At 37.8% G+C, this 26,744-nt stretch overlaps 15 protein-coding genes and 1 non-coding gene across 16 annotated transcripts; 5 read left to right on the top strand and 11 right to left on the bottom strand.

Annotated features, from left to right (window-relative positions):
* Positions 1-163: 163 nt before the first annotated feature.
* C5L36_0D06060 (uncharacterized protein) lies at positions 164-1,120 on the top strand (the record flags this gene model as incomplete). Its single annotated transcript, XM_029467496.1, has 1 exon — positions 164-1,120. The coding sequence occupies one exon, from the start codon at positions 164-166 to the stop codon at positions 1,118-1,120; it is 957 nt and encodes a 318-aa protein (XP_029323356.1).
* Positions 1,121-1,224: 104 nt separating this feature from the next.
* C5L36_0D06050 (uncharacterized protein) lies at positions 1,225-1,926 on the bottom strand (the record flags this gene model as incomplete). Its single annotated transcript, XM_029467495.1, has 1 exon — positions 1,225-1,926. One exon carries the CDS (start codon positions 1,924-1,926, stop codon positions 1,225-1,227), a length of 702 nt encoding a protein of 233 aa, XP_029323355.1.
* A 234-nt stretch (positions 1,927-2,160) lies between these two features.
* On the top strand, positions 2,161-3,537 carry C5L36_0D06040 (uncharacterized protein; the record flags this gene model as incomplete). The annotated part of the gene is made up of 1 exon (XM_029467494.1): positions 2,161-3,537. One exon carries the CDS (start codon positions 2,161-2,163, stop codon positions 3,535-3,537), a length of 1,377 nt encoding a protein of 458 aa, XP_029323354.1.
* A 1,268-nt stretch (positions 3,538-4,805) lies between these two features.
* Positions 4,806-4,878, top strand: C5L36_0Dtrna10A. Its single transcript has one exon. It is a non-coding gene; the product is annotated as a tRNA-Ala (tRNA).
* Positions 4,879-5,584: 706 nt separating this feature from the next.
* C5L36_0D06030 (uncharacterized protein) lies at positions 5,585-6,286 on the bottom strand (the record flags this gene model as incomplete). Its single annotated transcript, XM_029467493.1, has 1 exon — positions 5,585-6,286. One exon carries the CDS (start codon positions 6,284-6,286, stop codon positions 5,585-5,587), a length of 702 nt encoding a protein of 233 aa, XP_029323353.1.
* Positions 6,287-6,663: 377 nt separating this feature from the next.
* On the top strand, positions 6,664-7,344 carry C5L36_0D06020 (uncharacterized protein; the record flags this gene model as incomplete). The annotated part of the gene is made up of 1 exon (XM_029467492.1): positions 6,664-7,344. One exon carries the CDS (start codon positions 6,664-6,666, stop codon positions 7,342-7,344), a length of 681 nt encoding a protein of 226 aa, XP_029323352.1.
* Positions 7,345-7,563: 219 nt separating this feature from the next.
* On the bottom strand, positions 7,564-10,557 carry C5L36_0D06010 (uncharacterized protein; the record flags this gene model as incomplete). Its single annotated transcript, XM_029467491.1, has 1 exon — positions 7,564-10,557. One exon carries the CDS (start codon positions 10,555-10,557, stop codon positions 7,564-7,566), a length of 2,994 nt encoding a protein of 997 aa, XP_029323351.1.
* Positions 10,558-10,845: 288 nt separating this feature from the next.
* C5L36_0D06000 (uncharacterized protein) lies at positions 10,846-12,621 on the bottom strand (the record flags this gene model as incomplete). Its single annotated transcript, XM_029467490.1, has 1 exon — positions 10,846-12,621. One exon carries the CDS (start codon positions 12,619-12,621, stop codon positions 10,846-10,848), a length of 1,776 nt encoding a protein of 591 aa, XP_029323350.1.
* A 156-nt stretch (positions 12,622-12,777) lies between these two features.
* Positions 12,778-15,504, bottom strand: C5L36_0D05990 (uncharacterized protein; the record flags this gene model as incomplete). Its single annotated transcript, XM_029467489.1, has 1 exon — positions 12,778-15,504. One exon carries the CDS (start codon positions 15,502-15,504, stop codon positions 12,778-12,780), a length of 2,727 nt encoding a protein of 908 aa, XP_029323349.1.
* Positions 15,505-15,857: 353 nt separating this feature from the next.
* On the bottom strand, positions 15,858-17,399 carry C5L36_0D05980 (uncharacterized protein; the record flags this gene model as incomplete). The annotated part of the gene is made up of 1 exon (XM_029467488.1): positions 15,858-17,399. One exon carries the CDS (start codon positions 17,397-17,399, stop codon positions 15,858-15,860), a length of 1,542 nt encoding a protein of 513 aa, XP_029323348.1.
* A 405-nt stretch (positions 17,400-17,804) lies between these two features.
* Positions 17,805-18,348, bottom strand: C5L36_0D05970 (uncharacterized protein; the record flags this gene model as incomplete). Its single annotated transcript, XM_029467487.1, has 3 exons — positions 17,805-18,073; positions 18,165-18,231; positions 18,346-18,348. The coding sequence occupies 3 exons, from the start codon at positions 18,346-18,348 to the stop codon at positions 17,805-17,807; spliced, it is 339 nt and encodes a 112-aa protein (XP_029323347.1).
* A 254-nt stretch (positions 18,349-18,602) lies between these two features.
* On the bottom strand, positions 18,603-19,430 carry C5L36_0D05960 (uncharacterized protein; the record flags this gene model as incomplete). Its single annotated transcript, XM_029467486.1, has 1 exon — positions 18,603-19,430. The coding sequence occupies one exon, from the start codon at positions 19,428-19,430 to the stop codon at positions 18,603-18,605; it is 828 nt and encodes a 275-aa protein (XP_029323346.1).
* Positions 19,431-19,665: 235 nt separating this feature from the next.
* On the top strand, positions 19,666-20,241 carry C5L36_0D05950 (uncharacterized protein; the record flags this gene model as incomplete). The annotated part of the gene is made up of 1 exon (XM_029467485.1): positions 19,666-20,241. One exon carries the CDS (start codon positions 19,666-19,668, stop codon positions 20,239-20,241), a length of 576 nt encoding a protein of 191 aa, XP_029323345.1.
* A 105-nt stretch (positions 20,242-20,346) lies between these two features.
* C5L36_0D05940 (uncharacterized protein) lies at positions 20,347-21,606 on the bottom strand (the record flags this gene model as incomplete). The annotated part of the gene is made up of 1 exon (XM_029467484.1): positions 20,347-21,606. One exon carries the CDS (start codon positions 21,604-21,606, stop codon positions 20,347-20,349), a length of 1,260 nt encoding a protein of 419 aa, XP_029323344.1.
* Positions 21,607-21,937: 331 nt separating this feature from the next.
* On the bottom strand, positions 21,938-22,862 carry C5L36_0D05930 (uncharacterized protein; the record flags this gene model as incomplete). Its single annotated transcript, XM_029467483.1, has 2 exons — positions 21,938-22,429; positions 22,854-22,862. The coding sequence occupies 2 exons, from the start codon at positions 22,860-22,862 to the stop codon at positions 21,938-21,940; spliced, it is 501 nt and encodes a 166-aa protein (XP_029323343.1).
* A 456-nt stretch (positions 22,863-23,318) lies between these two features.
* On the bottom strand, positions 23,319-26,018 carry C5L36_0D05920 (uncharacterized protein; the record flags this gene model as incomplete). The annotated part of the gene is made up of 1 exon (XM_029467482.1): positions 23,319-26,018. One exon carries the CDS (start codon positions 26,016-26,018, stop codon positions 23,319-23,321), a length of 2,700 nt encoding a protein of 899 aa, XP_029323342.1.
* Between the last annotated feature and the right edge of the window lie 726 nt (positions 26,019-26,744).

Genomic DNA, 26,744 nt, shown 5'->3' with positions numbered 1-26,744 from the left:
ATATACGCTTTAAATGTCTGTATTTTTTCTGTTAAAAATAACGCGTTAGATTTTTAGTTTTACTTTCACAATTGAAATATGAAACGTTTTTTTTTAACGGTATTCTCTAAATTGGCCGATTCTGATCAGTAGCCACAACTTGCTTGGTGGTCCTTGCAACAGTATGATGTTAATGGAACTTTCTTATCTTCCCAAACAGTCAAAGAAATACTTAAAGGGTTACAATGGATTATCAATAACCAATTTCATGTTTGCAACCCGAATATCCCGTGTTGCACGTTTACTAAACACAAGAAACGAACCTAAATCAAGAGTTGAAGATATCGGTTCAATAATTGTCAACAAAAGTGTTACTAATGGATTGAACAGCAATGAATCTCTCAAACTCAAGGATAAACTAACGTCAAAGGGAACGCGCCCCCGAGGGAGACCCAGGAAACCAACACCTGTTACTGTAATAGACAAATTCAATAGTGTTATCTCGTACTTAGAATATGTCAAATATAAGAAAATGAAAGTAACATCAAGCGTATTCATGGGAACTTTCTATGAACTCCAAGTAAAAGAGTTTTTGGAAGAGAATTTGAAAATAAAAAGTACAATACACCAAGGCGGAAGTAATGATAAGGGTATTGATATCAATGCAATTTGGAATCCTACAACTATATTCAACAACCAGAGGCATACGAATGATGGCGATTCCACCAAAAAATATGAAACCGTGAACATGAAAAGAGTGAAGCCGATTGTACTTAGAAGCAACAAGACTTTAAAACTTTTCGTTCAATGTAAATGTTTTAATACATCCAAAATTGCCCCAAAGCTGATACGTGAGATAAAAGGGTCATGTCAAGAGTATTTTAGAAAAAATGGTAATAGCGCTGTTTTCATGCTAGTTTCAACAAATGGATTTACTAAAGTAGGGAGAGAAGATTTCGATAAAGCACAGATACCACTCATTTATGTCAAATTTACAAAACCTCGACTGATAGATGCTAGATACCCCTACGATGCAAAAGGCTGGGAAACGGGGACGATCAAAGGGATGTATTTCAATCCATTAGCGGTTGCAATGTTCAAGGGACTAGATTGGATTAACTTTACAACTAAGCTGGTATAAAGCTACAGAAGTAATAAGATGAAGGTCACAAGGGTGTTGTTTTTGCAGCAAGTCTCTTATTTGTGTGCACTCTATGTAAATACTCTGATACAGGATTTGGTAACTTAGTTGTCCTTTCTAGGAGGGATTTGAAGAGCCGCTTTGACCTCTGGGATCTTTGCAATATTCTCAACCCATTGACTTAACCTTGGGAAATTTTCCAGTTCTGGTAGTTTTTTTGTACCGTCGATCCATGGATAGGTTGCAATATCTGCAATTGACAAATGATCACCAACTAAGAAACCTGTCTTGTTACGCTCTAGCCTTTCCTCCAAAACGCCGAATAGTCTTAGTGTTTCCTTGTAATATCTGTCTATAGCAAATTCATCCTTCTGTGGAGCATAATACTTGAACCAATGGTACTGGCCCTTCATTGGTCCTACGCCGGCCATTTGGAACATAAGCCATTCAATCATCTCATAATATTCTCTTGTTCCATGAGCATATGAATATTTGTTTTCCTTATCGAATTTGTCAGCAAGGTATATAAGGATCGCACCAGATTCATTAACATGAGTTACTTCGCCCTTTTCGTCAACGTGAGTCAAAGATGGAATTCTTCCATTGGGATTAAACTTTAGATACCACTCTTCCTTGCATTCTGCCTTGAAGATGTCAATTGGACGGACAAAATAGTCCAGACCTAGCAATTCCAGTAGAATGGTAATTTTGAAGCCATTTGGAGTTGGGGAAGTATACAATTTGATGTAAGGTGCTTCCAAACCAGTTGATTTAGGATCGTTTTCAGATAATAAATATTGGACCATTGTTCTTGTTTTGCCAATAAGAGCCAAATTGAAGAAGAGGGAATTTGGAGGGAAAAGGTGGCAAAACTCCGCCTTTTAACTTGCGAACCCGGTAGACGAGCCACTCTCCTTGTCTCGGGAGTGGTCGCACCTTCGGAATTCTGATGTAATGTTTTTTTTTTAACTCTGAGCAAAGCTGAACTTTCAAGGCATTCAATATAAAATTGAAGATGTAGTATAAGTCAAGCATATAGCATGAGCTTAATCTTATCCGTAGATGATACAAATAAGCTACGAGAAAAAGTAGGGTTGAAACCGATTCCGGTTCCGGAGAAAAAAAATTTACAGCCGTCAATTTCCAAAGATGAAACCAAAATTGTTGAGTTAACGATTTCAGAGACAAACGAATTGAGGAAAAAATTAGGTTTAAAACTTATACCTGATGAAGATAGCTTGCTAGATGAAGAAAGTCGAAACTACCAAAAATTAAAGGATGAAGAGTATAACAAACAACGCATAGAACAGGTCAGGTCTGAAATATCCAAAACTAAATCCGAGCTGAAATCCAGTGACATGTTGAGAAAAGGTGGCTTGCTGGACAGGGTTTCTTCAAATTCGAGTGTAATGGATTTCGACTCCTGGTTAGACAAAGTGGGTGCTGAAGTGAAAGTCAAGGCAAAATCTATAAAGAAATTAAGCTTCAAAAAGGAAAAAACGTCTGAAACAAGCATGGAGAATGCACCAATAGAAGCCAACAGCTCAGACCTGACAGGAGGTAAAGTGTTGACAGCTAAAGACGTGAACGTTCTTAGTGAAAATGAAAATGAAGAGTTTGAGAATAAGCAAGAGACAGTGGAAAACGAAATTCTCAAATCTCTTGATGAGAAGAAGTCTAAGGGAAAACTGGTTCCATTCAATGATGCAAATCATGAAGTCGAAAAGGAGTCAAAAAAGCGTAAGCTCGAATCTTTACATGAAGCCCTGCAAGATGAAATTGACAGCACAGTTCTGGAAGAGGAGAAAATCAACAACATCTTAAGAAGAGACGTTTCCAAATTCAAAAAGCCCAAAAAGAGTAAGGGAAATAATGAAAAAAGAAAAAGGGTTTTCAGCACCGCCCTTGAGGATAGAGAGTTCAAGCCCGTTATTTTGAGTGTGGATGATGAGGAAAAAGGAGATAACGACCTGGAAAATCTACTTAACATGACTAGGGTAAAATCACTGAAAAGTCGTAGGTTTGAATATGATAATGCACCTGAAGATTCTAACAAAAATACCTTTATTGATGAGAACATTGAATTTTTGAACAGAGTTCACCTGGAGAAAAAGGAACCTCAAGTGGAAACTGAACCGATTAGGCCCAACGTCCAAGACACTGCTGAAACTGAAACCAATAGTTTTACTAGAACAAGATACGTCGATATACTCAACTCTGATGAAAAGACAAAGAACCCATCATATGGAGTTTCCGACCTTTTGGATGTAATAAAGCTGAAAACGTCAACATCAAAAATATCCAAAGATCCCGATGACATTAATATTGTCTATACAGATGATGATGGGAGAAGCTTAGATCAAAAGGAAGCTTTCAAGTATCTATCTCGTAAATTCCATGGCTCCAAAAAGAAGTGATATGTTTCGGTCAATAGTCCACTCAAAACATTATATAATGAAACAAAGATCAAGCGCTTTCATCTAGATAGACTTGTAGAACAATTGGTCCAAATCTCTCTAATGTGTTTATCTATCAAGATGAGCTCTTCTCTAGTTATTTGGGGTTTTCCGACCCCTTGGTATATTTATAAACATCAGATTAATCTGACTTAATACTGAATATACAGTTATTGATTCGCCTATATTATATTAACCATAATCTATTAGAATTTCAAAATCCTTTTACTTGAGAATTTTGATAAAAGAATAAGTACATTACATGATGTGGCTTTAGTAGTTTTTGCAGGTTGCCTTATACATTCCGAATAATTCTGTTTCGCTGTTGTAAGTTTGCTAGTTATAAAATGATAAAAACATGATTATCCTGCGCAACAGTGTATAGTTGTTGGTGAAAGAACATCTCATTTTGAAGCGGCGTTCCTGTAACAAAAAATACAACTAACTATACTTAGTAATTGAAACAAATAGAGAACTGTTGGTAAAGTTCGAAAACTTGGAGGGAAAAGAAGAACTTACCAAAGCTCTATTAAAACTATCGGTTGATGTTTCCTTACTTTTTCGGGGTATTCCTCTGTGGTTTATACATCTGAAACTGTGACGCTATTAGTTGGACAATCATAAATGAAAGAATAACTTTACAACTTAGATCTAATGTTTCGCAAGCAATTGTTAGTAGAGCAAAGCTTTTGGGAAATTCTCTTCTGAAAAAAAAAAATTCAATTCACAAAGGCGGTATCTATCTGAAGTTCAATAGATCATTTGTTCAAATATAAACTATACGAATGCAGCATATAGGAGTAAAGTTTTTATGGATCCATTGATGTTTTTCTTACTTAGAACTATGTGTAGGCAATCAAGATAAACAATGCACCTTAAACTATTTTCAGAAAACTAATCTAAACCACCCCTTATAAAGAATCTTAAAAGTATATTTGTATACTTAAGAATATTTGGAATCATCCTGGCAACTTTAGCTTAGTGCGTCTTAAATCTTACCTTTGCAGTGTTCAATGCTCAGTGGACCCTGTCTATAATTATGTTTAATTTAAAAGAAATATTCAAATTTGACGATCTAGATTGATTTTTTATTTACGTTTTTATGTTTATTTTGTTGAAAAGTTGTGTGCGTAACTGCTTCAAACAAAAAAAAAACATTTCAAAAAAATATATATACTAGATGCTAATCCAATAATTTAGTTTTACAAATAGAAACAAATGTTATTACTGGGCGTGTGGCGTAGTTGGTAGCGCGTTCGCCTTGCAAGCGAAAGGTCATCGGTTCGACTCCGGTCTCGTCCAATTATTTTTTAAATTAATTTCCCATGGATTGTCTTAAGATATACCTTTAATTCTATATTAAAGGCTAAATGTCGAACATCTAAATGAATCTATACATGATAGGTTTTACATAATGGAGGTAACCTACGACACTCATAAATTTTGAACCAAAAGCGTGTCTATATTTATTCATTTTCACATGTTCAAATCATGAGAATTTGCACTTTGTTGACGGTTTTTATTTTTAGGTAGTCTGATACTCTACTGGAACCAATTATCCTCTCCTTTGCATAGTGACAACTAGTTTTGATTATCTCCACCGTTATTGTCTATACTGTACATATTTTTGGACAATTCAAGCTTAGTCCCCTCAATAGGGGTCAGAGCCGAAGAGCTTCAAAGATATGGTAAAGTCATAAGTGTTGTTTAATTAAAAAGATTAAGCTAAAATACAAACAATGACCGATTTGCTTTATCTCATAATTCAAATCAGTCAGTAGCTATAAAAACATAAACAGTTAAATAATGTGGCGGACAATCGATAAAAAAATTTTTATCAAGCCTGTTGATTCTTTTCTCTTTCTATTAACGGTATATGGTGGGTGAATATGGACTAGGTTCATAGGTTTTAAGGTCAGAAAGTATTTGTGGAGTTTTCATCGCTAGGGTGTTAGGGGCGGAAGAGACAGCACGGGGTAAACATTGCGGGCCTAGAAGAATGTCAAGTTCAGTTCATGTAGTCGTCCTCTTCCAAATCAGAGTCACAATCATAGTCAAAGTTGTTGGGATAAGACGATGGAGCATTGCTATAATAAGAATTTGACGTTATCGGGTTAGAATAGCCCGTTCTCATATAGCCCTCAATTTCATTGGAAGGAGATGTATTCATTTGAACATGTTCAAAGTAGAGCTTATATCCGTCAATTCCCTTCTCGGTTTGGTTCAAATCGAACGTTGAGTTTTGTTCAATTACCCTGTTTACGATATTATTGTCACTAATAAACGTTCTGATGTTACCTATAGGGGTAAACTGAATAATTCCACCTTCTGGATGGTTGAACTTTGGGTACTCTGATAAATCAATATTGTCCAATGTTAACTGGTCAATTGGCGTTTGATTATACGACCCCGATGTTTGTTTTATTTTTTTGAAATGTTCGGATGCTTCTGAGTTTCTTCTCTTTACTCTTCTTGACTGTGGTTGCTGCTGCTGTGGTTGGTGAGATAGAGCAGCCTGATTATTGAGATACCTTTGGCGGTTGTGTTGGTACAATGGATTTGCTGTGAAGTTCATACCTCTGCTGAAACGATGCATTGGATTGGTGTGGGTACCTATATCTGAAGGTTCTGACGCCAATATTGTAGGAGAATTTGAATAGTTTGTATAATTTCCAGAGTTATCAGACATGAGGGAGTCGTTCACAGTCATTCGGTCGAAAAATAAGAGTAACAGGAAAGAAATAAAAAAAAACTCATAAGAAGCAAATTCCGGAAGGAAAAAGAAGAGTTAAGAAAGAAAACAGAAAAGAAAAAAAAAAAGGTGTAGGAAGATACAAGATTAAGAATAGTCAAATTTCAGGCTAACTAATCGTAGAAAAATGCTTTCCCTCGTCTTGGATTTTTTCTCATCATGATTTTCACTTTCCCTTGTTTAAACAATTAACTTTTTTTTTTTTTCTTTTTTTCTCCGTATTTCCTTTTTTCCCTTCGAGTGCAAAGTGTAGACTACGGTCTAGAGCTGTCAGTCCCTAGAGAGGAGCCTCCATTTCTTACACAAATAGTAGAAACAGTAGTTGTACACAAGCCATGGATCTGAGCAATTTGTCGAACAACCTCCCTCTGTACCAAGAGCCATCTGAGGATGCTATAAATGAAATAAGTAAGGAACTCTCTGACGAGTTCAAATTGGGTGCCAGATCTATAGCCGCATTATACAGATTGTCAAATACTAAAAACAGCTTGTTAATTGCCAAGGGATACTTGGACTGCTTGAATGACTTCTCAAGACTTTTAGAAGGCGATCAAATCACTAGTCTAAGTGAGCTGAAGGAGCTAATCAATACGAAAAAGAAGGACTTGTCTCCCAGTCAGTCCAATTCAGGACAGAAAAAGCAGGAAAAGTTTGAAAATAAGCACAAAGGTTCAGAGATCAGCATAGAAGAACAAACCTCATTTCCGCCTTTGGCTGATAATTCATTTAGGTTTACCTTTAATGATCCAACAAATCTTCAATTCAAACCCTCAACACTGTCTTCATTTACAAATACAGAGACAATTAAAAATCAAGAGAATCACACCAAAGGTAAGAAGTATACGGTTAAAGCAAGCCCTGGTAGTATAACATACCACTCTAACTCATCTTCTGATGAGGAAGTCGCTGAAACTGACGACGACGATGCGTCCTTTGATGACACACTGAATATTTTTGCCAAAAGAAAATTGCATGCCCATACATCAAGCAAGAAGAAACAAAAACACACAGAATAAATCAATATCATCCAGCTTTCGCCATGTTTTGTCGAATCATTGGACTTGCACCAATGCATGATTTTGTTTTGTTTCCAAACTCGATTGGAATTTTACAATAGTCATCAATCTCCTCTTGACATTGTAAAGATGAAACTCAAGTGGAAAGAAACAACATAAGTATTTTATAGGTTTTTATATACATAATCGGACTTTTCATACAGGAAACTCTCTATATAGTTACTGCTCATTTTTTTGCTTTGGCGCCAGACCTTTTAACAACCTAGCCTGGGCAGCCACAAACTTCTTGTTGGTGTTTCCAGCAGGATCTTTCTTTAGCTTTTCACTGAACACCAACCTAAGTAGGTTTTTCCAATCGTCATCAGTGAAGTTTAGATTTTCTTGAAGAAGATTGTCGATATTAAGAACAAATGATTCACCCTCACTCCCAATAGCAAAGTACCTTAATGAATTGTTCATCAAATTCGTCGTGTAAGACCTTTCATCATCAATATTTTGCGAATCGATATCGTTATTGATATTCTTGATAACTTGCTGTAAGACCCTCAAATTCACTATCATTTTCATCCATCCACTTTTCCCCATAACTTCAATTCTACGGCTTTCAAATATTGCCAACTTATCAATCCAAAATTCAAGGCCCCCAAAAATTCTAATTCTGACTTCATCTTTCGATTTATTGACAATGTTTTTACTGACCTTGTTGAAAATTCTACTGATGTTTTTGATCCTGTCACAAAATTTGTCTACACCAATGTCAACGCTTTCATTACCATCTTGTTCCCATTGCTTCTTCAGCATCATTTGTATCATGCACCAGATACATTCCACTCTGATTTCATACCTGATTAAGATCTCCACTTCATTCATTAGATGTTTCATACTTTCAATCAGATTGTCAAAACTTTTTGACATCGTTGCGTCCAAGGTCAAATAATGAAAAGCTTGAATTCTCGAATTATCGCCATATTGCGAAACCATAGTGGTATGGTCATCTTCATACTCCTTACTCAAGTTGATAAGAGATAATGGAAGATCATCATCATTGAAAACGCTCAAGGTCCAAGTTTCATTTAATGTTCGAGTTAAGCCAACATTATCAGCATTATCAGTTGCCTCTCTCTTTAAGCCAGGCAACCAACTGAGCATATTGGAAAGTGATGCTAAAAGATCAACCAATGACCTCATGTGTTCCAAAGATAAAAAGGAACAGGGATCAATTTCTGGAACATAGTTACCGCCAATGGATAAAGAATACGATAGTTCTTTAGAATTTAAAAAGTCTAAACTTTTCATGTCTCCATTATTCAATAATTTTTCAACAATGTCATTAGATATGGCCTTTAGTTTTGAATCACCAATCCATGATTTAAGGATTTTGGTTTTGTTCGTTTTCAACAATACATCCTTGATTTGCTTGAATTGGTCAGTAACTTTGTATAATAGTTTCATTATGATCAAAACATATGATTTCTTATAGTAGCAAGACGTGTCTAATACCACCAGCATCTTGTTGAAAAACTTTTGCAATAAAATAGAAGCGTTCAGCAAGTTATTGATTTTCCAACTATTTTCACAGATTTTGTCAAATTGATAGGTTATCGTATTTTCCAGTTGAGAAACAAAAACAATTTCCATGAATTGGTTGAAAAAATCAACAGCATCGTTAGTTCGATTATCTGAAAACGCAACTGCTAGATCATTGGTAAATTTAATAAATGAGTCGATAATATATGCCATGTTAAAGATGTTTGGCGGAACCAAAATGTTTCTGCTGTTATTAATATCTTCAACACCAATGAATATGGAGCCATCAACTTTAGAGTCTATTGAATAATCGGCCAGTACACCATCTTCTTCGCTTTTGCCCCTATAAATTCTATTCAAAATAATTGATAAACTGTCTGAGATTGAAGATGTAGAAAGCTCAGAAAATTTAAACATCGTATTAGTTTCACTTTCTCCAATGCGTTTAGGTGCCTTTTTAAATGGAGAATCATCTTTCTTCTTACCAGCCTTTAAATCAAGTTCTTCCAAGCTGTTTAATAAATTCTCATCAACTACGTAATTAAACAAGATCAAACTCAGTTGCTTCTGGACATCTCTCCATACTTTATCAAGCTTGTACCTGTAACCATCAATCTTGGAAATTTCATAAATGACTACATGTCTTTGAAGAACATACAACATCTTGCTAAAAATTCTCTCAAATACTTCTTTGATGATGGTTCCATTCATTCCTCGAAGAAGATTGAACGATGAGAATGAATCCAGTTCGTGGTTTAAATACAAGGACATGTTCATTTCAATTTGGGATGGGTACATTTTTTTCACTTCTTCAATACATCTTTTGATGACTTTTTTGATTTCTCTTTCACTGCCTTCAATTAATTTCAACAAACAGTCACTTTCCTTATTGATAGCCTGGACTTGTTTAATTAGTTTGCTCAAAGTCAAGTAGTTTCCCCTCTCAGCAGTGATTTCTTCATTTCCTTCAAGAGATTCATTATGTAAACATTTGACAAAATCCAACAGGTCTTTGTGTGTTGAAATTTTAACAGAACTGCCGGACTGTATTTGTTCAATGTGCGTCGAGTCCTTCAAGTAAATAATGTTGTTCATCTCTGTCACTAGTCCGTCAAGAAGTAATGCAATATTAGAGTTAAGTTTCATTTGTAGCTCTTGCAAGGCATCTATTTCAAAGAGTCTATTTGTGTTTGAAGTTTCCATTATTTCATTCACTAACTCACCTGCTTTGCTAAAATCTCTGTTTCCAATTAAATCTTCAAGAATATCCAATTTCTTTTTGACATCGTTTATTTTCCCCAAAAGTTCTAAAGTCTGAATATGTTCCATTCTTTTATCGTTCAATTCAGCCAGAATACGTGAAGGCGTGTTGATCATTTCATCAATGGTTCCCATTGATTTTTTGATACCAGATAGTCTATCTTGAGATTGTTTTAGTGTTTCAACAGAAATACCGTACGACCCAATACTGTCATTGAAAGCCATGTAGTTAGAATTTACTGCCTGCTGCAAGCTTCTAGTAAATTGTGATTTCAGTTCCTCAAACTCATCAATAGTAGGAGATATGGACTTGTTGTTTAAAAGAGGTAAAACTATATCCAATGGGTTGCAATCCTCATCTAAGAGATCTGGCCAGACCAAGTTGATACGGTCAAGCACTCCCTGCAATGATTGACCATTAGACATTCCCTGATGTATTATCTAGTTTTGCTTTCTTAACTCACTAAAGTTGTTATAAGTAGTCTTTGTGAGACCTGCAAGAACTAAGTGATTTTTTACAGCATGAAAACAGTCTACAAACGCACAGCCTCGATTTTTCAATATACGATGCTCATCCGTGACAAAATACAGGCAACCAAGAATCTTACTGCTACCCCAATAGTCCTCTATACAACTCCCTTGAATTGGCTGCTGAATAAAGATAGACGCTAATGAGTACTTTACAAATACATATAGAGGTTACTTTTTAAATATCTATTTGAACGGGTTCCTATTTTCAGAAGGGTCAATTCTGAAAATGTGGTCAGGATTAAGAATACACTTTTTATCAAGAGCATATTTGATGGTTCTCATTAAATCTATCGTGTCTGTTCCAAGCTCTCTCTCTAATAGTTCTCTCTTTTCACTGACACCAATTCCATGTTCACCCGAAACAGTACCTTCTAGTTCAATTGCCATTTTGGACATTTCATTTATACATCTGTGCGCCTCTTGAACCTGTTCTGGCTCAAAAATGACCAACACATGAACATTTCCATCCCCCGCATGACCTGCTGCAGTAGCCAGTAAGTCGGCACTTTCTAACATGGCCATTGCCTTAGTGATAAGTTCTGGTAGTTTAGACATTGGCACACAAACATCTGTGGGTAAGACCATAGCATTAGGTTTATACTTTTTAGCCCAACCTAATGAGTTCCATAAGAGTGTTTTACGAACTCTCCAGATATCTTCCTTATCTTCTTTAGACTTTGCAACCTGAATGTTGAAAGCCTTATTAGTTTTACCAATGTTCTCCACTGTTTTCAAAATACTATTCAATGAAGTGTCGTCAACTGCACTCAGTTTCAACAATAATAAATGATCCGGATACCATTTGCGGTCACCCCCAGAACCCATTTGGACGACAGCGTTCATCTGTCTATTATCCATAATTTCAACAGCATTACAGGTAATGCCTCTTTTGAACAGCTCACTGACAGTTCTTGATGCATCACCGAGGTCTCTGAAATTCATCATAGTGATCACCTCATTGGTTGGTTTGACATGCAACTTAAGAGTTGCTTCAACGATGATACCCAACGTTCCTTCACTTCCAACAAACAAGTTAGTCAAATTGTATCCGTTCGAACTTTTTCTTGGTCTTTGTCTTGTTTTCACCACAGTTCCATCAGCTAGAACAACCGTTAAAGATAACACGTTATCTTTGGCAGCTCCAAATCTGACAGCATTAGTACCTGATGCATTAGTGCCTAGAATGCCTCCAATCAATGCGCCGGGAGCTGGATCAGGACCAAACATCAGACCATAATCCTCTAATTGCTCATTCAAGTATGTCCATTCAACGCCAGGTTGAACAACAACATCTAGATCATCTTCATGGATAGCCACTATTTTGTCCATTTTGGAGACATCAATCGATATGCCTTTCCTCGTTGGTATGTAATGTCCTTCAATAGACGTCCCGCCAGAATATGGAATAATTGGAATACACGCATCATAGCAAATCTTAACGATTTTGGAAACTTCGTCGACTGATGTGGGATAAACGACCGCATATGGATGCTCATGATCCTTTGCCTCAATAAATTTAGATGGATCCTCAGAGTGTGTTTTCAATTCACCTGGACTCGTTGTGATATTGTCTTCACCAACAATTTTCACAATATTGGATAATGCATACTGAACCCTATCATTCGACGCATAAACGAGCGGTTTCAGATCCTTTAATTTCGTGGTTGATCCAAATGAATGGTTACCATTATTGAGACCAAATCCAATTGCAAAACCGACTGTTAAAAATGTGGAAGCAACACCGAAAATCTTGAAAAAAGATGTCCTAGGACTAAGATCTTCTCCTTCTACAGCATTTTTTGCCTTCTGATTAAAGCATCTTTTAAATGTGCATCTTGCCCTGCTGCTGCATCTTGCTAGTGGAATCCTTCTCACAAACATTGCAGTGTGCATTGTCTCTTTGTACCAAAAATGCAGTGAACCTTCAGATATTGACAAAATTCCAAGGAACTCCCTCATTCTAAGCGTTGAGTCATACACTTCTGGAGGGGCTCAACCTATTACCGCGGATTTTTCCTTTATAATGTGGATTAAGACAACCAACTTCGTGGCAGGTACAGTCATGAGTTGTTACAATATTATACATATGGGTGTTCAGGGTGAATACACAGGTACTCATGGCTTCCTTTCAACAGACTCGTAGGTATCTGTAATTGACTGGCTGTTCAAGTCCATCGGGGTGCTCATGTCGTGGCTCAAATCGTTGTTGGTTGCTTGGCTCGTGGTATGACTCACAGCATTGCTCATGTCACTGTTTATGTTATGGTTCATGGTCTGGTTCATGTTATGGTTCATGGTCTGGTTCATGTTATAGTTCATGTTATGGTTCATGGTATGGTTCATAGTGCTGTGGTTAGGATTCTTGGTTTGATATACATGATTCATCATAGGCATTGATGCGTTGTCGGCTGCATAGCTATTAAGTGGAGATGGTTGTGGAAACATCTGACTAATGGGTCCATTTGCAGCGTTGAAATGTCCAAGTGCTGGTCCTCTTTGGTGGACAGGAGAGGGTTGTAGAATGGGCAAAACATGTAGATGCTGCACATGTGCACCATACGGTTGTTGGTTCACCTGAGAGAAAAGAGAAGGTTGTGTTTGTGAAGGTACTCCAAATGTCTGTGGAAAGTAAGGATTTGCGTCGGAAGTGGTATTCTGATCGACAAAAGTAGACATCGCTCGCGGGTTCGAGCCTATACTACCATTTCTGTTAATTGCTTGTTGAAATTCATTAGAATTATTGGGATTGTTTCTCTCGATTGGACTTTCCTGCCCCCCGAGTGATCCAACAATTTCCATGATATTCTGATACTTCTGCAAATCAAATGGCTCTCTTGGATCTAGACCTGGAGGATAAGGATTTGGATAATGTTGAGCTTTGGATGATGAATTATCTTCATTACCAGGGGCACCAGAGGTGGAATTTTTAAGGTGGTTGTAAACAAAATTTTTCAACTCTATTAGACAATCCATAAAGTCAGTTAGAAGTTCAGTCCAAAATTCTTTCAAGTCTTTCAGCGCATTCATTGCATAATCGAGCGCTAGTATTCTAACATCCCCATCATATTTGAGCAGTTCATCTTCAAATATAAACAGTTTTATTTCTTGTGGTAGTGATTCAAAAGTATACCTTTTGGAAGGGTAATGGTACAAATCTCGTATAACAAAGTAGATATATTGTAAAGGATTTGCATTTTTATTGAACCACTTGAATTTACTTAATTCGTCCGACATGTCGACCCTGATTCGACTTTCATATAGGAAAAGTATACTTACCTCAACGGTGGTCTCATAGTATGGCATTCTAATGGTTAATATTTGTTCATAAAATTCTTCCAGGGATTTTATGTGGCTGAAATCGGATAAGTTCGAAGAACTTGGTCCTCGTGGTTTTACAATGACTCGGTTATGATGAGAATATGGTCTTCGATCACACGCTCTATGAAATAGATATACCTGATGAACTGCAGTAGCGGAATATGCAACTAGCCATCTACATAGCTTTTTAGAGTACCTATTGTCTTTTGCACAACTGAAAATTTCTGACACTAATGTGTAAACATCTTGATATAGTGCAGTAACAGTTTTAGAAATACTATCCCATCTTAAGAGTTTCTCTTGGTCACTTGAGAAATCCGAATTTAAGTAATGTAATATGGTCTCCATGACTAATGAACTTTTAAACCTACAAATTGTGAATATCATGAATGGATTTAAATCACCATCAAATCTTTTAGTGGATGGATTATAGTCTCTTTTTGAAGGGAAGTTTGTAGAGCCATTGACCATGATCATATGTGGTGACATACCTGTAATGACAGAAGAAGAAGTGTCTAAAAACCTAACGTAGTGCCACACAGTTCTCCTAATTTGACTTTGACGTACGCTTTTTTTGTTAGGAATTATATCATGTAAGATTGGGTCTCTATGTAACCCCATATACTCTGCCTGTCTTGCAATTACAGCCGTAAATGTGAAAATGCCCAAATAATACATACAACTGCTCTGAAGGATAATAATCGAAGATTGAATATACACCAAATTTGGGTTTGTACTGAGACCAAAGATTAGTCTGAATTTCTCAAAAGTTTCAAATGCTCTATTTTTCCTCTCCTTGATGTTCCTTAATCTCTCGGCATCCTTTTCAACGACTTCTAAGGACGTTAGAACTGCCAACATCATGGCAATGAACAACACACCAGAATCGATGTCGAAGACCTGCTTCTCTTTGTCATTGAATAGATTCCAAAATTCGTGATATTTCGCCATTGTCGTCTCTTTATCAATGACAGGAATAATTGGATGAATGTTTCTCCAGTATATATCTACTATTTCATCAAATTCTTCCTTTAAAGGATACTGTTGTGCCAACGTTTTGAAGGATAACTGGAGCCCAAATTTTTGGAAATCATAAGTGCCAACATGTGAAAAGTCGTTCTTTGTGTAGCCCGACTCTCCCATTTCGCTCATTTTAAACAGACATATCCTATTTAGACTTGGCTCCAGATAGGGAAGAAACGCCCTAGAGTAATACAACGATGATTTATCGTTGGTGGACGTAAATTGCACATTGGATCTAAGTTTAAAGTCTTCTTCTTCTCCGTCCTTTAATGTTCCGCTTCCTTTTTCGGAAAACATAAAGTCATCGTTGATACCACTGTCTGAATCTTTCATATCGTTTTGTTCACTTCTGCTATTGTCATTCTTTTCTTTGAAATGGTAGATGCAATCTTGCTTTCTGCGGATACAGGTGCTGCATGGGTTTTCTCGATCACACTTGAGCTTGTGATTATAGCAGTACTCACAGGTTCTGATTTTACGGTTTCTTCTCACCTTGCCCATCTCTTTCAGGATAGTCTGGCCTTGGAGTAATTGTACGACACAGAGATAATCGTGTGTTTACAGTGATAGTCAACCTCGCCTATTTGGATAAGATTATGTCATCGACAAACTACGCAACCGAGGTGAAAAAAAGAAAGGGGGGGGGGAGATGTGATTTTAGAATTTTTGTATGAAAATTCTGTTTCTCTGTTTCTCCTGGCATTTCTAGGAGACTCGTTTGGTGGCAGTTCAACACTGTTTGTATGATACAGTTCAATTAGAGATTAGACGATATATAGACATTAAAAAAAACATGAGGACGTGATGTAGATGCAAATTACGATTAGACATTAAGATGGGGTTCTTCTTTTTGATTAGGCTGCTCCTGCAGTGCTGCCGAGTTGACCAAAGCTGGTTTCTTGACCACCAATACGGACAATTCTCTTACCTTCGGAATCGTTGTCGAGCGGTACGTTTTTATTTTCAATACGTTGTTGTCTCCAATAGAGACTCTCACACCCACCTATCTTGCCAATTCGCATGGTAGCAAGTAGGTTGTGAGCAGCGTTTGAATGCTGATAAACTGCTCCATTGAAGGCTGTAGTGGCGTCTTTACCATGCGAGGCTCTAATTAAGGACAAGCCACCAGGGTGATCCTGGGCAAAGGGAGTCACGTCGTGGATAATGCCCGACACAACAACCAGGTACCTGTTTTTCGAGTTTAGAGATAATGCCTTGAATTCTTCTGGTGAAAATACGGGCAACTTATCTATTGGGATCCCCCAATTTAGTTGTGATCTTATATCATCTAATAGCCTCTGCTGTTGCTGAATTAGAGATTTTTCAATGGTATTCTGCTGCGCCTTCTTGATATTAGTAACTTGACCAAAGAGTTCTAGCAACCTGATTGTCCATTTAGTGGGATCGAAACTGTACCATTCATAACCGTTTCTATAATCCATGGGGAATTCGTGGTGGAAATTCTGATTTCCTTCACCTAAGGTGATTATACCCAAAATGAAGTTGTTTCTATTTGATTTGTTGTTATTGTAAGGTTGCGAGCCGAGTAAATGACCGAGAGAATTTATGGAGAAAATCGAATTTTGGACCAAAAAGATCTTCAAGATTCCACCGTATATTAGGCCTCCCAAATAGTCACCCCAAAGTAAACCGCAAAATAGACATGGAAATATCAAACCAGCAAATAAAAACAACAACATGTAGTAATTGTATTGCCATTTCACAATTCTCTCATTTGGCAGAGTGTCTAACTTACATTCTCTAATGACATTGGAGATCTTCTTACTATGTTTAAGAATCATCCATCCATAATGGCTGAACAAAACTCCCTTCCGAATGTTATGAGGGTCTGCATCGGTGACATCACAGTATCTATGATGCACGCGATGAGATGAGCACCAGTTCTTGGCACTTGTTATTCCTGCACCACAGGATACAACGGCGAGGGCAATGGGGAGGTGATCATGTTTGAAATCAAAGGAATGGTGTGATAAGTATCTATGATAATATATATTGATGGATATCATTGTAATGATGTAATTCCAGAGCGTGAAATACATTGTATTTCTCCAAATTGCAGGGCGCAACATAACACCTAGCATCATACCAAACAGGGGGACCACCACAACAACAAAGAGGTTCTTCCAATGGATGAATGCGTACCATCTGGATAAATTCCAAGAGCAACCAGATATCTGTCTCCTTATATGTGTCTTTGATTTGTTGTTGGGATGGATCTTGTGTTTCACTTTTCTTTTCATGGTGACTACACTGCCATTATCCGTGTTTGCAGGGTCATGCATCCGTATTTGGCCAGAGCTACCGATAAGGTTGTATTTGGCAAGCTCCTCTGCTGGATAGACAGCCTCCTCTAAAGGGTTTTTGACGGATGGCATGTATATGAGGGGGGTGTGTGTGTGTGTGTTTTTCTAGACGGTAATAAACGTCGGGCCACGGACAGAGCAACAAGACAATGAGAGGCAACTATGCAAGATGAGAATATCGAAACCAACGAGACACTTGGTCCTCCTTTAATCAAAGTGAAATATATAGATAGAGAGGTGTGAATCCATCGAGGTATACAAGCACTTACAAAGTAAACAAGTACACATTGAAAGGTAAATTGAGAGTATCAGACAAGATGCAGCAGCTCCCCCCCAAGCGAGAACTCACGTTCGAGGAGCCGCGTTTAAGTTTTCCTTTCCCCTGTATTGGGTGGCTCTGCTATAGATTATTGGTATTGCTTAAGCTCTACATTACTATAAATGATGCTTATACGAGTATGCAAGACGATCAGTTGGTTAATGGGCGACATTGGCATGTAATTCTGGCTTTGGGGAGGAGATTGTATCAATGAGCAACTTAGAGACAATGTCTTTCTTCTCCAAAGCAGTTTTCCTGATTTTCTCGAGTTCCACTTGGACTTCCTTTTCGGCATTAGACTCCAATTGTACATTGGCACCCGCAAATTCGTCTTGAAAAGACTTCAATTCTGCTGCCTTGGTGGCCTTGTAAGCTTCGATTTCCGTCTGGGCATCGGTCTTTGCCGCCTTTAGTTTCTGTGCACGGTCTGTTTTGCGAGAGGGATGGAACGTTAGTATTGGTGGTCTGGTGACACTTGGAGAGTAGCTGCCGTAGCATCGGGCAGGCAGTATACGTACATTGTCTTGCCTTGGCGACAATTTCCTGTGCTTCCTTTTCGGTTTTCAACAAGCTTTGGATTCCAGACTGGAGGAGACGTGCCCGCCATAGGGGCGTCGGCACAAGAGACATGTTAGTATCGTGTTGCTACGCAGCATCAAGGATCTAGAAGGGCCACTAACCGTTCTCGTATATACATACCATTTGATTGGCGTGTCTCTTTATGTCTGTGTGTGTTTGTTTATGGTTGTTCTCTTACATTATAAAGTATGGTTGTTATCGGGAGACACCTTGGAAATGCAGCACTTCAAAAGCAACAAACCTGCCACAGGGACAAAAAAGGGCGCGAAAATAAAAAGTGAAAAAAAATTTTAGGACGGTAGAAGGCTCAGCAAAAAATAAGAGTAGCAAAGACAATAAAAGTAAATGATGATAGAGAAGGTTTAAGACAAGGATAATCAAAGGGTGATATCCTTCTGTTTGAAGAAGAGAGAGACAATGGCCACTACACGCAGATGGATGGCCTCTTCCGAACCATGGGCCAGCTGGCGGGCCGCCTTCTTCCCCAGCTGGCGGACAACAGACAAGTCCGAGGACGAGAGTGGGTTATCCACTGCAGAGAGAATGCCAAGCAACCACTCGGTGAAGTTGCTGTCCATCTTCAGCCACATCCATTTGGTGAAATAGACAAGGAGCTTCATATGTAGACCCTCCTCAACGATCTGCGCAATGTATTCCCGTTGGCAGCTTACCTCCCAGATAAACTTCTTCCATTCCCTGGCTGTCTGCGGTAACTCAATACCGTCAATCTCATGGAGTTGTTGTCGGTAACTGTCGTATATCCTCCGTGATTCGATATAATCTTGCAGGTATCTCTCCATTGTCTTATAGTCATCGTCTCCAGCCCCTTGCTGCTCTTGTGCAGGACTCTCTCCCCGCTTGATATATACAAAGTCCTCCTCTTCGTCCTCGTCCTGGTGAACACCTTCACTCGCCTCCCTCCTCACCTGTGAGAGGTATTCTTCAGCACTCTCGGGGATCTTGTCCATGTCCACATTGGCCGTGTCTATGGAAACGGGGAAAGCCCGTCTCTGCCCGAAAACAGAATCAATAGGCCCATGGACATACCCTTTATTCTCAAACGTATTTGGAAGTTTGTCAATTGCAGCACATTTCGCAGATCTCCCACAATTTCCTTCTATTGCAACCGTTTTTGCACGTTTGTTCCCCCCTGGCAGATGCGTAAGTAGATCATCAATCTGGTGCTTTATTCCTTTGGAGTCCATGCTAGGTTTGCGTGTAAATGTAGAAGATAATACTCTCTTTCAAACAGTGTCTAATCAAGTTTCAACTTCAGGGAACATGAAAAAAAAAGGAGAGAAATGAGAAAAAGGCTATATAATAGAGACAAAAAAAAAAATTGGGAACTTTTCGTTAAGAGATGCAAAATTGCACCCATTAGTTTGGAGGCACTCAGGTAAAACAATAGAGTACTCCATTATACTTTCAGGGAAATAGAGGATGCCGTTGAAACGGCAAAGAGAAGATGGAGAGGAAGATGAAATTGACTGCTCCATCAAACAACCATTGCTTGAGACCGACGTTGAAGGACAGCAAGTAGGTACAAACGAGGTTAAAAGAAGTACACGAAGAGCAAATTCAAAAGTCAAGTCAAAGGCAAAGAGCCTCATCGATAGGGAAATTACGTGCAGTTTACCACCGTTGTGCTCGGAAAACCCACAGAGGTTCGACACGTTTGCAGATTATGAGCTTCACTATATCTCGAACCATACAAATACATGTTTGGAATGCAAGAAAAACTTTCCATCGGCCAAACTCTTGGAATTACATATTAGTGAAAATCATGATCCCTTTATGAAAATAAAATTACAAAGGGGTGAACACGTCTTTGGTTGTTTTGTTGAAAGTTGTGACCGTATGTTTAGGGATCACAAGAAGAGAAGATTGCATCTGATTGATAAACATGATTATCCAAAAGATTATCTATTCAGCATTGTCGATAGGGGTATCGGCAAAAAAGATACTTCTCTAATTAAGAAGAATACCAAAAACTATGACGTTTGGAAACCTGCCTAGTTTCTCCATACTATTAGAGTGTTTAATTATGTAAATATGTATATATAAGTGAGATTCTATTTAGAAAATTGAAAATATAGGCCAACTTTTAAAGCACTATCAACATCATTTGATGGATAACAATTTGACATCGAAAATGAGTTCTGAGTTTGCTGGAATACCTGGCAACTTTTGAGATCCATATGCCATTGGAGCAGGAATGACTATTCTTCTTTCACCGCCAACAGCCATGCCCGCAACACCTATATCCCAACCTTTGATAACTTCACCTTTACCAAGACCAAAGTGGAATGGCCTACCTGAAGTGTTCTTATCGAAAACCTTACCATTCTTTAATTTACCAATGTATCTAACACCAACTTTTTGTCCCTTCTTACACACTGGCCCAGTACCGAATGTTTTATCCTCAATGATCACTCCACCTGGAAGAGTCTTCACTGCCGGCTTCTTCTTCTCCTCCTTCTTTACTTCCTTCTTCTCGGCCTTTTTCTTTTCTTCCTTCTTGGATTCCTTCTTCTCTTCCTTCTTGGATTCCTTCTTTGTCTCCTTCTTTTCTGCCTTCTTTTCTTCAGCAGCAGGACCTGTTGGGCCTTGTTCTAATTCCTTGTTGAACTTAACTGTCTTCTCCTTCTTCTCCTTCTTTTGCTTTTTGGTTTCCTTCTCATCTGCTTGCTCAGACTCTCTCTTTTTAAGATTCTTTTCGTCTTCTTCAACCAATTCCTCAATCTTACCTTCAATATCATCGACATTATCTAAATCATCTAAATCATAAATTTCGTCTTCATCCGGGGTTAAGTCATATTCATCATCATCATACTCATCATCAGATCCATCACCATAGATATAATCATCTTCGTCTTCATCGTTTGGATGTTCGACGTAATTACCTGTTAAGTGAACGGTGTAGGAACCAGTAACAACAAAGAACACTTCTTCATCAGGTAAAATTGTTAAATCTAAAGTTTGTTGAAATTGGGTGGATGGGGAAAGGGTACAAATAACATGTTCCTCAATTGCTTCATCATCTTCAATTTCATCATCATCATCATCATCAGAATCTCCTTCACTTTCACTATTTTGCTTACCTTTAGTGTTTTCATTGTCATCCTCCATTTCTTCATCTGATTCGTCATCTTCATCATCTTCGTCTTCGTCTTCGTCATCATCCTCGGCTTCACCACTAAAAACAGGAGACTTTTTCAGAATTCTTAGAGTGGAAGGTTCCTTTTTGGTATCAACAGGTTCAGGGTCAATTGAAGCTAACGTGAGTCTAACAGTTATTGGGAAATCCTCAGTCTGACATGGCTGTGGAGCAAATGGTTGTAATTCTAAATTATAGGAGGCTAACGGTAATAAAGCAGACATCTCTTTAACTGTGCTAATTCAAGAATTAAATGATCACAGAAGGAAATTAGACAAGAAAGAACTGGTTAAAGAGTTTTCACATAAATTCAAGTAAGCTTTTTATAATGATTTGAAATTTTTTTTAATTCCTGCAAAAAAAAAAAAAAAAAAAAGAAAAAAAATGTCTTTAAAAAATATCAACATGTGGCTACAACCTGTGGCTTGCAATTCATTTACAAATGTAGCATGTCAATCATGCCATGTTAACACAAATGAGGATCTAATATTTTATTTGTATATTAATTTTTTTTATATGCTCATATTATATAGGGTAAAATCAAAACCAAATTATTTAGAAAACCATTGCATGTGGCTTGTCACCGTTCTTTAAGGAGAAAGAAGCAGCTAAGTATTGCTTTAATAAAGGAGTCTTCTTGATTTCAGCAATTAAAGCCTTGTCAACAACCTTTTGGTCTTCAACTCTTTCAGACTTGATTTCCTTCTTTGCAGTACCTTCACCGAAGAAGTCCTTTTCAGACTTGGACTTCTTGTTGGTCTTTTCTCTTGCAAAGTAAGCAGCATTGAACTTAGCTAAGTCCAAAGAAGAAACGTCGATCTTGGTGGAGGTTGCAATAACGTATCTAGCGTTAACTCTTCTTAATGGAACACCATTGACCTTGAATGGACCGGAGACTAACAAAGTGTTGTCTTCTAAGTGCTTCAAGTAAACAACTCTCTTACCTCTGAATCTACCAGCTAACAAGATTAAAACGGTACCTGGAACCAAGGTAGGTCTTAATTGTTGTGGTCTAGCAGTCTTTCTGGTCTTCTTTGCAACTAAATCCTATTAAATAAAAAATGGTGATTATAATGTTAGTATTCATGTATTTATAGTTCAAGCGTGTCAAAATGAGAGAACCAAGCAGAACGGTACCACTGAAAAAGAAAAACTAATGTTGCTTTTGTAATCTATTATTCTATATGTGAATTCACATTTGGTGGAAAGTTGGTTTAAACTCTTTGGTTTGTTAAGTGTCAATGGCTCCCCCGTAATCTTCCAAAACTCTCTAATAGGGAAAAATTGAAACTTCTTAACTTAGCTGCAAAACAGATGGTTTGGTTAATTATCTTTCTTGATTTGGTGAATTTTCCAAAAATATTCTTCATGCTTGACTCATATCAATAAAATCAATATTGATTGACCGCTCTTTCAGCTAATACAGGCTCCGTCCATTTCAAACGCTCTCTTTCTCAATGATGATACATACAGCAACCATTTTGTATACTTCGATGAGGTTAGTCAAGATAAAATTCCTCTAAACCACTCAATATCATCAACTGTCCAGCTATATCTGTAACTTACTCGTCATTGAAAGCGAAAAAATCGAGCAAACGTCTCCCTCCCAGGCAATACTCCTCCAATGCTCCCACCACAGTCTCCGTCTCACGTTCCCACTGCCCAGTCTAGATGTCAGTTTGTGGGAACAACGGAGAACCCCCCGTGGGCAATCGCGAGACGGTTGCAGGGGGAACCGGCACATACGCAAACACAAGACAAATAGAAGAGGTGCGCGGGGTGAGAGAAGATTCACCCCGCGCACCACACACAAACAAGTGAGCGTCGTCATTTATAGTAATTTGGCAGATAGTGTACAGAATATCATATCATATTATATCATGTCATAACAAAAGGGGTATAATTAAGAGGTTATATATTGATTAGGTTACATATATTATTGGGGATGATTCACACCGAAAGTGTAACCTGCATCATCCATTATAGGGTCGGGGAGGTTAGTGCCATCACCGAAAAATAAATCACTCCAGAATTCGTCGTTAAATGCCATGTACTGTAGTTCCATTTCGTTTAAAGAGCCTGGGAATGTAGATTCACCATGATTTCCATTATTATTATCTTCTCTATTGTTATCATTGATATTGTCATTAGCATTTTCGTTATTATTTGCATTTCCCAATTGTTGGTGAGTGAAGTTTGTGTCGATATCATGATTGATGATAGATGATCTTGAGCTAAAGGGCATTGATGAGTTTGTACTGAATGTATTTGGATGATTCAGAGGTACTGGCAATATCGGTGGCATTGTGAGGGACGTATCTGACCTATAAGGGACAGGTAATGTTTTCCCCAGTTTAGAGTTTCTGAACTGAGAATTTGATTCGACTGGATTCAGTAGTTTAGTATGTAAATCCGAAGTATAGTTGGGGTTATAATTGGGTGGTGTGCCTGTTGGCAATGAATTACCGTTCTCAACATAGTGCAGAGAGTTATTGTTTGTGTGCTTGTTTCCGAGTTGATCAGCTGAATCTGTCATTGATTTTCTTTCCAGATTTACTGGATCGACAAAGTTTGGATTTTTCCTTTTGATTTCATTGCAAAGAAACTTATATGAGGAATGCCATTGATTCAAACACGTGTGAATAAACATGCCCAAAACGATCCTTATTTTTTTGATGAAATGATTTTTAGGGTAGTTCATGGTACATTGTGTTATTTTGTCAAGTAATGTTTTGATTGTCTCATAGCATTCATCCGTTAATATCGACGCCTTCAAAGTTTTAGGTAATGTCAAACTTAGGTATCTGATTCGTAGTAACATACCTGACGTATAGACAATTCTCGAGGTATGAAATAATGGGTTTATTGCCATTTCTTCTATTGTTAATTGACAAAAATGTTTCAATGATAAAACACAAGATTGGCAAATTAGATTCAAGACCGAGAAGAAGATATCTTTATACTCGGTCAACAGGGATTCTGACGATTTTATGAAAGTTTGCAATGACGGTTCATAAAGATACGCTTCCACTGAATACACATAAGATACAAGCAAATTATAGTGAGAGGAATCTTCATCTTCAAAAGAGTGAATCTTTTGTTTCAATAGATTGATCCTCTCCCTAAATTCGGCGTATTGTAATTTTGTCTGTTTATTTGATAATTGTAGGACGGTAATTTGGTCAGAGTATAAATGGAAGTGCGAATGGATAATTTCCATCAAATGGTTTGACTGCGCAAATATAGATAACCTTTTGTAGCCCCTAAAATCACTTTCCTCAAGAGAATTACAGGATTGTTCCATAAAACCTGACCATTGTAAATAGACAAATCTCTTTAAAAACAAAGAGATTGACATATAGTTCACGTAAACAGCCAACATTAGGGCATTCAATTCCAGTCTTTTAAAGTTATTTGAAAACAATGCCTTTTTCACGGATCCATCATCTTTATTATAAAAGTAATAGGGCTTACCATTAATACCCAAGTCGTTTGCCATGGAGACGCACAAAGCCGAAAACATGTGGTACCTCCGGTTATGGAAAAGCTCTGGGGGAGTGTACCATAGAACATACAATAGGATATTTTTTAGCAATTGAAAGTTTTTATTACCAATGGAGAGAGTTTCAGCTGCAATTGTTTGTGAAATTATATTTTCAAGTTGAATTTGCGATTCTAAAGAGATGGTCGAATTGTTATCTTCAATGGATATAGGTATATAAACCAAGATGATTAGTAACAATGGTTCATTTATCCTAAGATAATTAACGTCCAGATTTTCTGGTAGTTCAATAAAGGGGAATTTTGGATAGAATTTAGATTTGAAAATATCCAGCAAATATTCTGCCTGATCAATTGTGAGGATTCCTGAAGAGATAAAATCGAGGTTTGGTTTAGATGCTTCTGCGAGATGGACCCTACTCTCGGAAGCATTGATGAAACTTTCAGTTATACTTGGATCTTGGCCTTGATTAGGAGCAAGATTTCCTAAAATGTCGATTTCATTCAAATAAATCTTCAATTTCTCCTCCTTTGGAATAATGGACAGAAATTCGGTTTTCTCACTATCTGTAAACCCCCTCAAACTTCTGATAAGCTTGTCCTTCTCCGACAATTTCAGTTTAAGCATCTCAATCTCCCTATTCTTTAATTTCAACTTTGCAGTTTTCGTCAATGGAACATTCTTGCGACTTCTTTTGAGTACCTTGTTGTACTCACAAGGCACGTTTTTCTTCACACACCTCTTACATGGACCAAACTCAACCGTTGGATCAACAGGATCACACTTGACCTTGTGCGAGTGGCACCTCTTACAAGCAGTCTGTCTTCTCTTTCTCTCATTCTCACTCTCTATATCCATCGACCGATCATTATCAGGATCAGCATCTTGATCAGGGTCAGCATCCGTATGGACTCGACTATCTGTTCCATTTTCGTTCTCCTCCTCTTCTCCATCCTCTTCCTCTTCTTCTTCCTCGTTCTCATTATTGGCGTATTCCGACTCCACCTCCACCTCCATCTCCTGATCCAACTCCTTCCCGTATTCCAAATCGGACTCTAGAGAATCGGCAGTGCCCTTGTCGGACGGCTTGGACGCTACACGTGTAGACGAGCGGAGCAGCATGGAACTATACATGAAGATGTCCTTCTTCAACTATGAAAGCTAATGTGACCGGAGTTAATTTGGTCTTTATATAATTATTGACATTAATTTCATAGATGGACCGCAGCCATTGAGGAAAAACACAGAGTATTTTGTCACTAGAAAAAAAAAAACTAGAAAAAAACAAAATTCGGATAACAGTCAAAAAGAAAAAGTTAGAAAAATGATTGGCGCCTTTTTTTTTTTTTTTTTTGTACTATTTCCCTTTTCGTCTTTCCATTTATAAAGTTTGTTCCAATTATGAACAAATCCATGGAATTAGCGAGGAGACTAATTTTATGTCCGAATTCCAATTGTACACTAACGGTGTATTGCTCTTTTATGGCATACAGACCGTTGTTGCATTTCCGCAGACTAATACTGTACTTCTATGTTGAAAGACAAGTAATGTTGTCGGTGAAGTGGGGTGATATTGCTCTCTGCTGTCTGTCAGCAACACAGAATTTGTGTTTATAAATATGGCACACAGTTGGTGCTGTTGTAAGTAGGAGGGGGAGAGAGCACCCATTTGCTATTTGTCAGTTGCACCAAACTGTAAAGAATGGCCAATGTGTTTCTTTTCTCCCTTTCTTTATATCCGCGGCGATAATTACGACATTGTATGGCGGTGTTTAATGTTATAGAGAGTGGCTTTTAGTTGCAGCTTGTATTACGGGCATGTAGATATAGGGATGGAAAAATAGTGCCGCGTAGAGCGTG

This window comes from Pichia kudriavzevii, chromosome 4 (genome assembly GCF_003054445.1).
Source record: "Pichia kudriavzevii chromosome 4, complete sequence".
Classification (NCBI taxonomy): Eukaryota; Fungi; Ascomycota; class Pichiomycetes; order Pichiales; family Pichiaceae; genus Pichia; species Pichia kudriavzevii.
The sequence above is the reverse complement of the archived record's forward strand: the minus strand, read 5'-3'. Positions and strand labels throughout refer to the sequence as shown.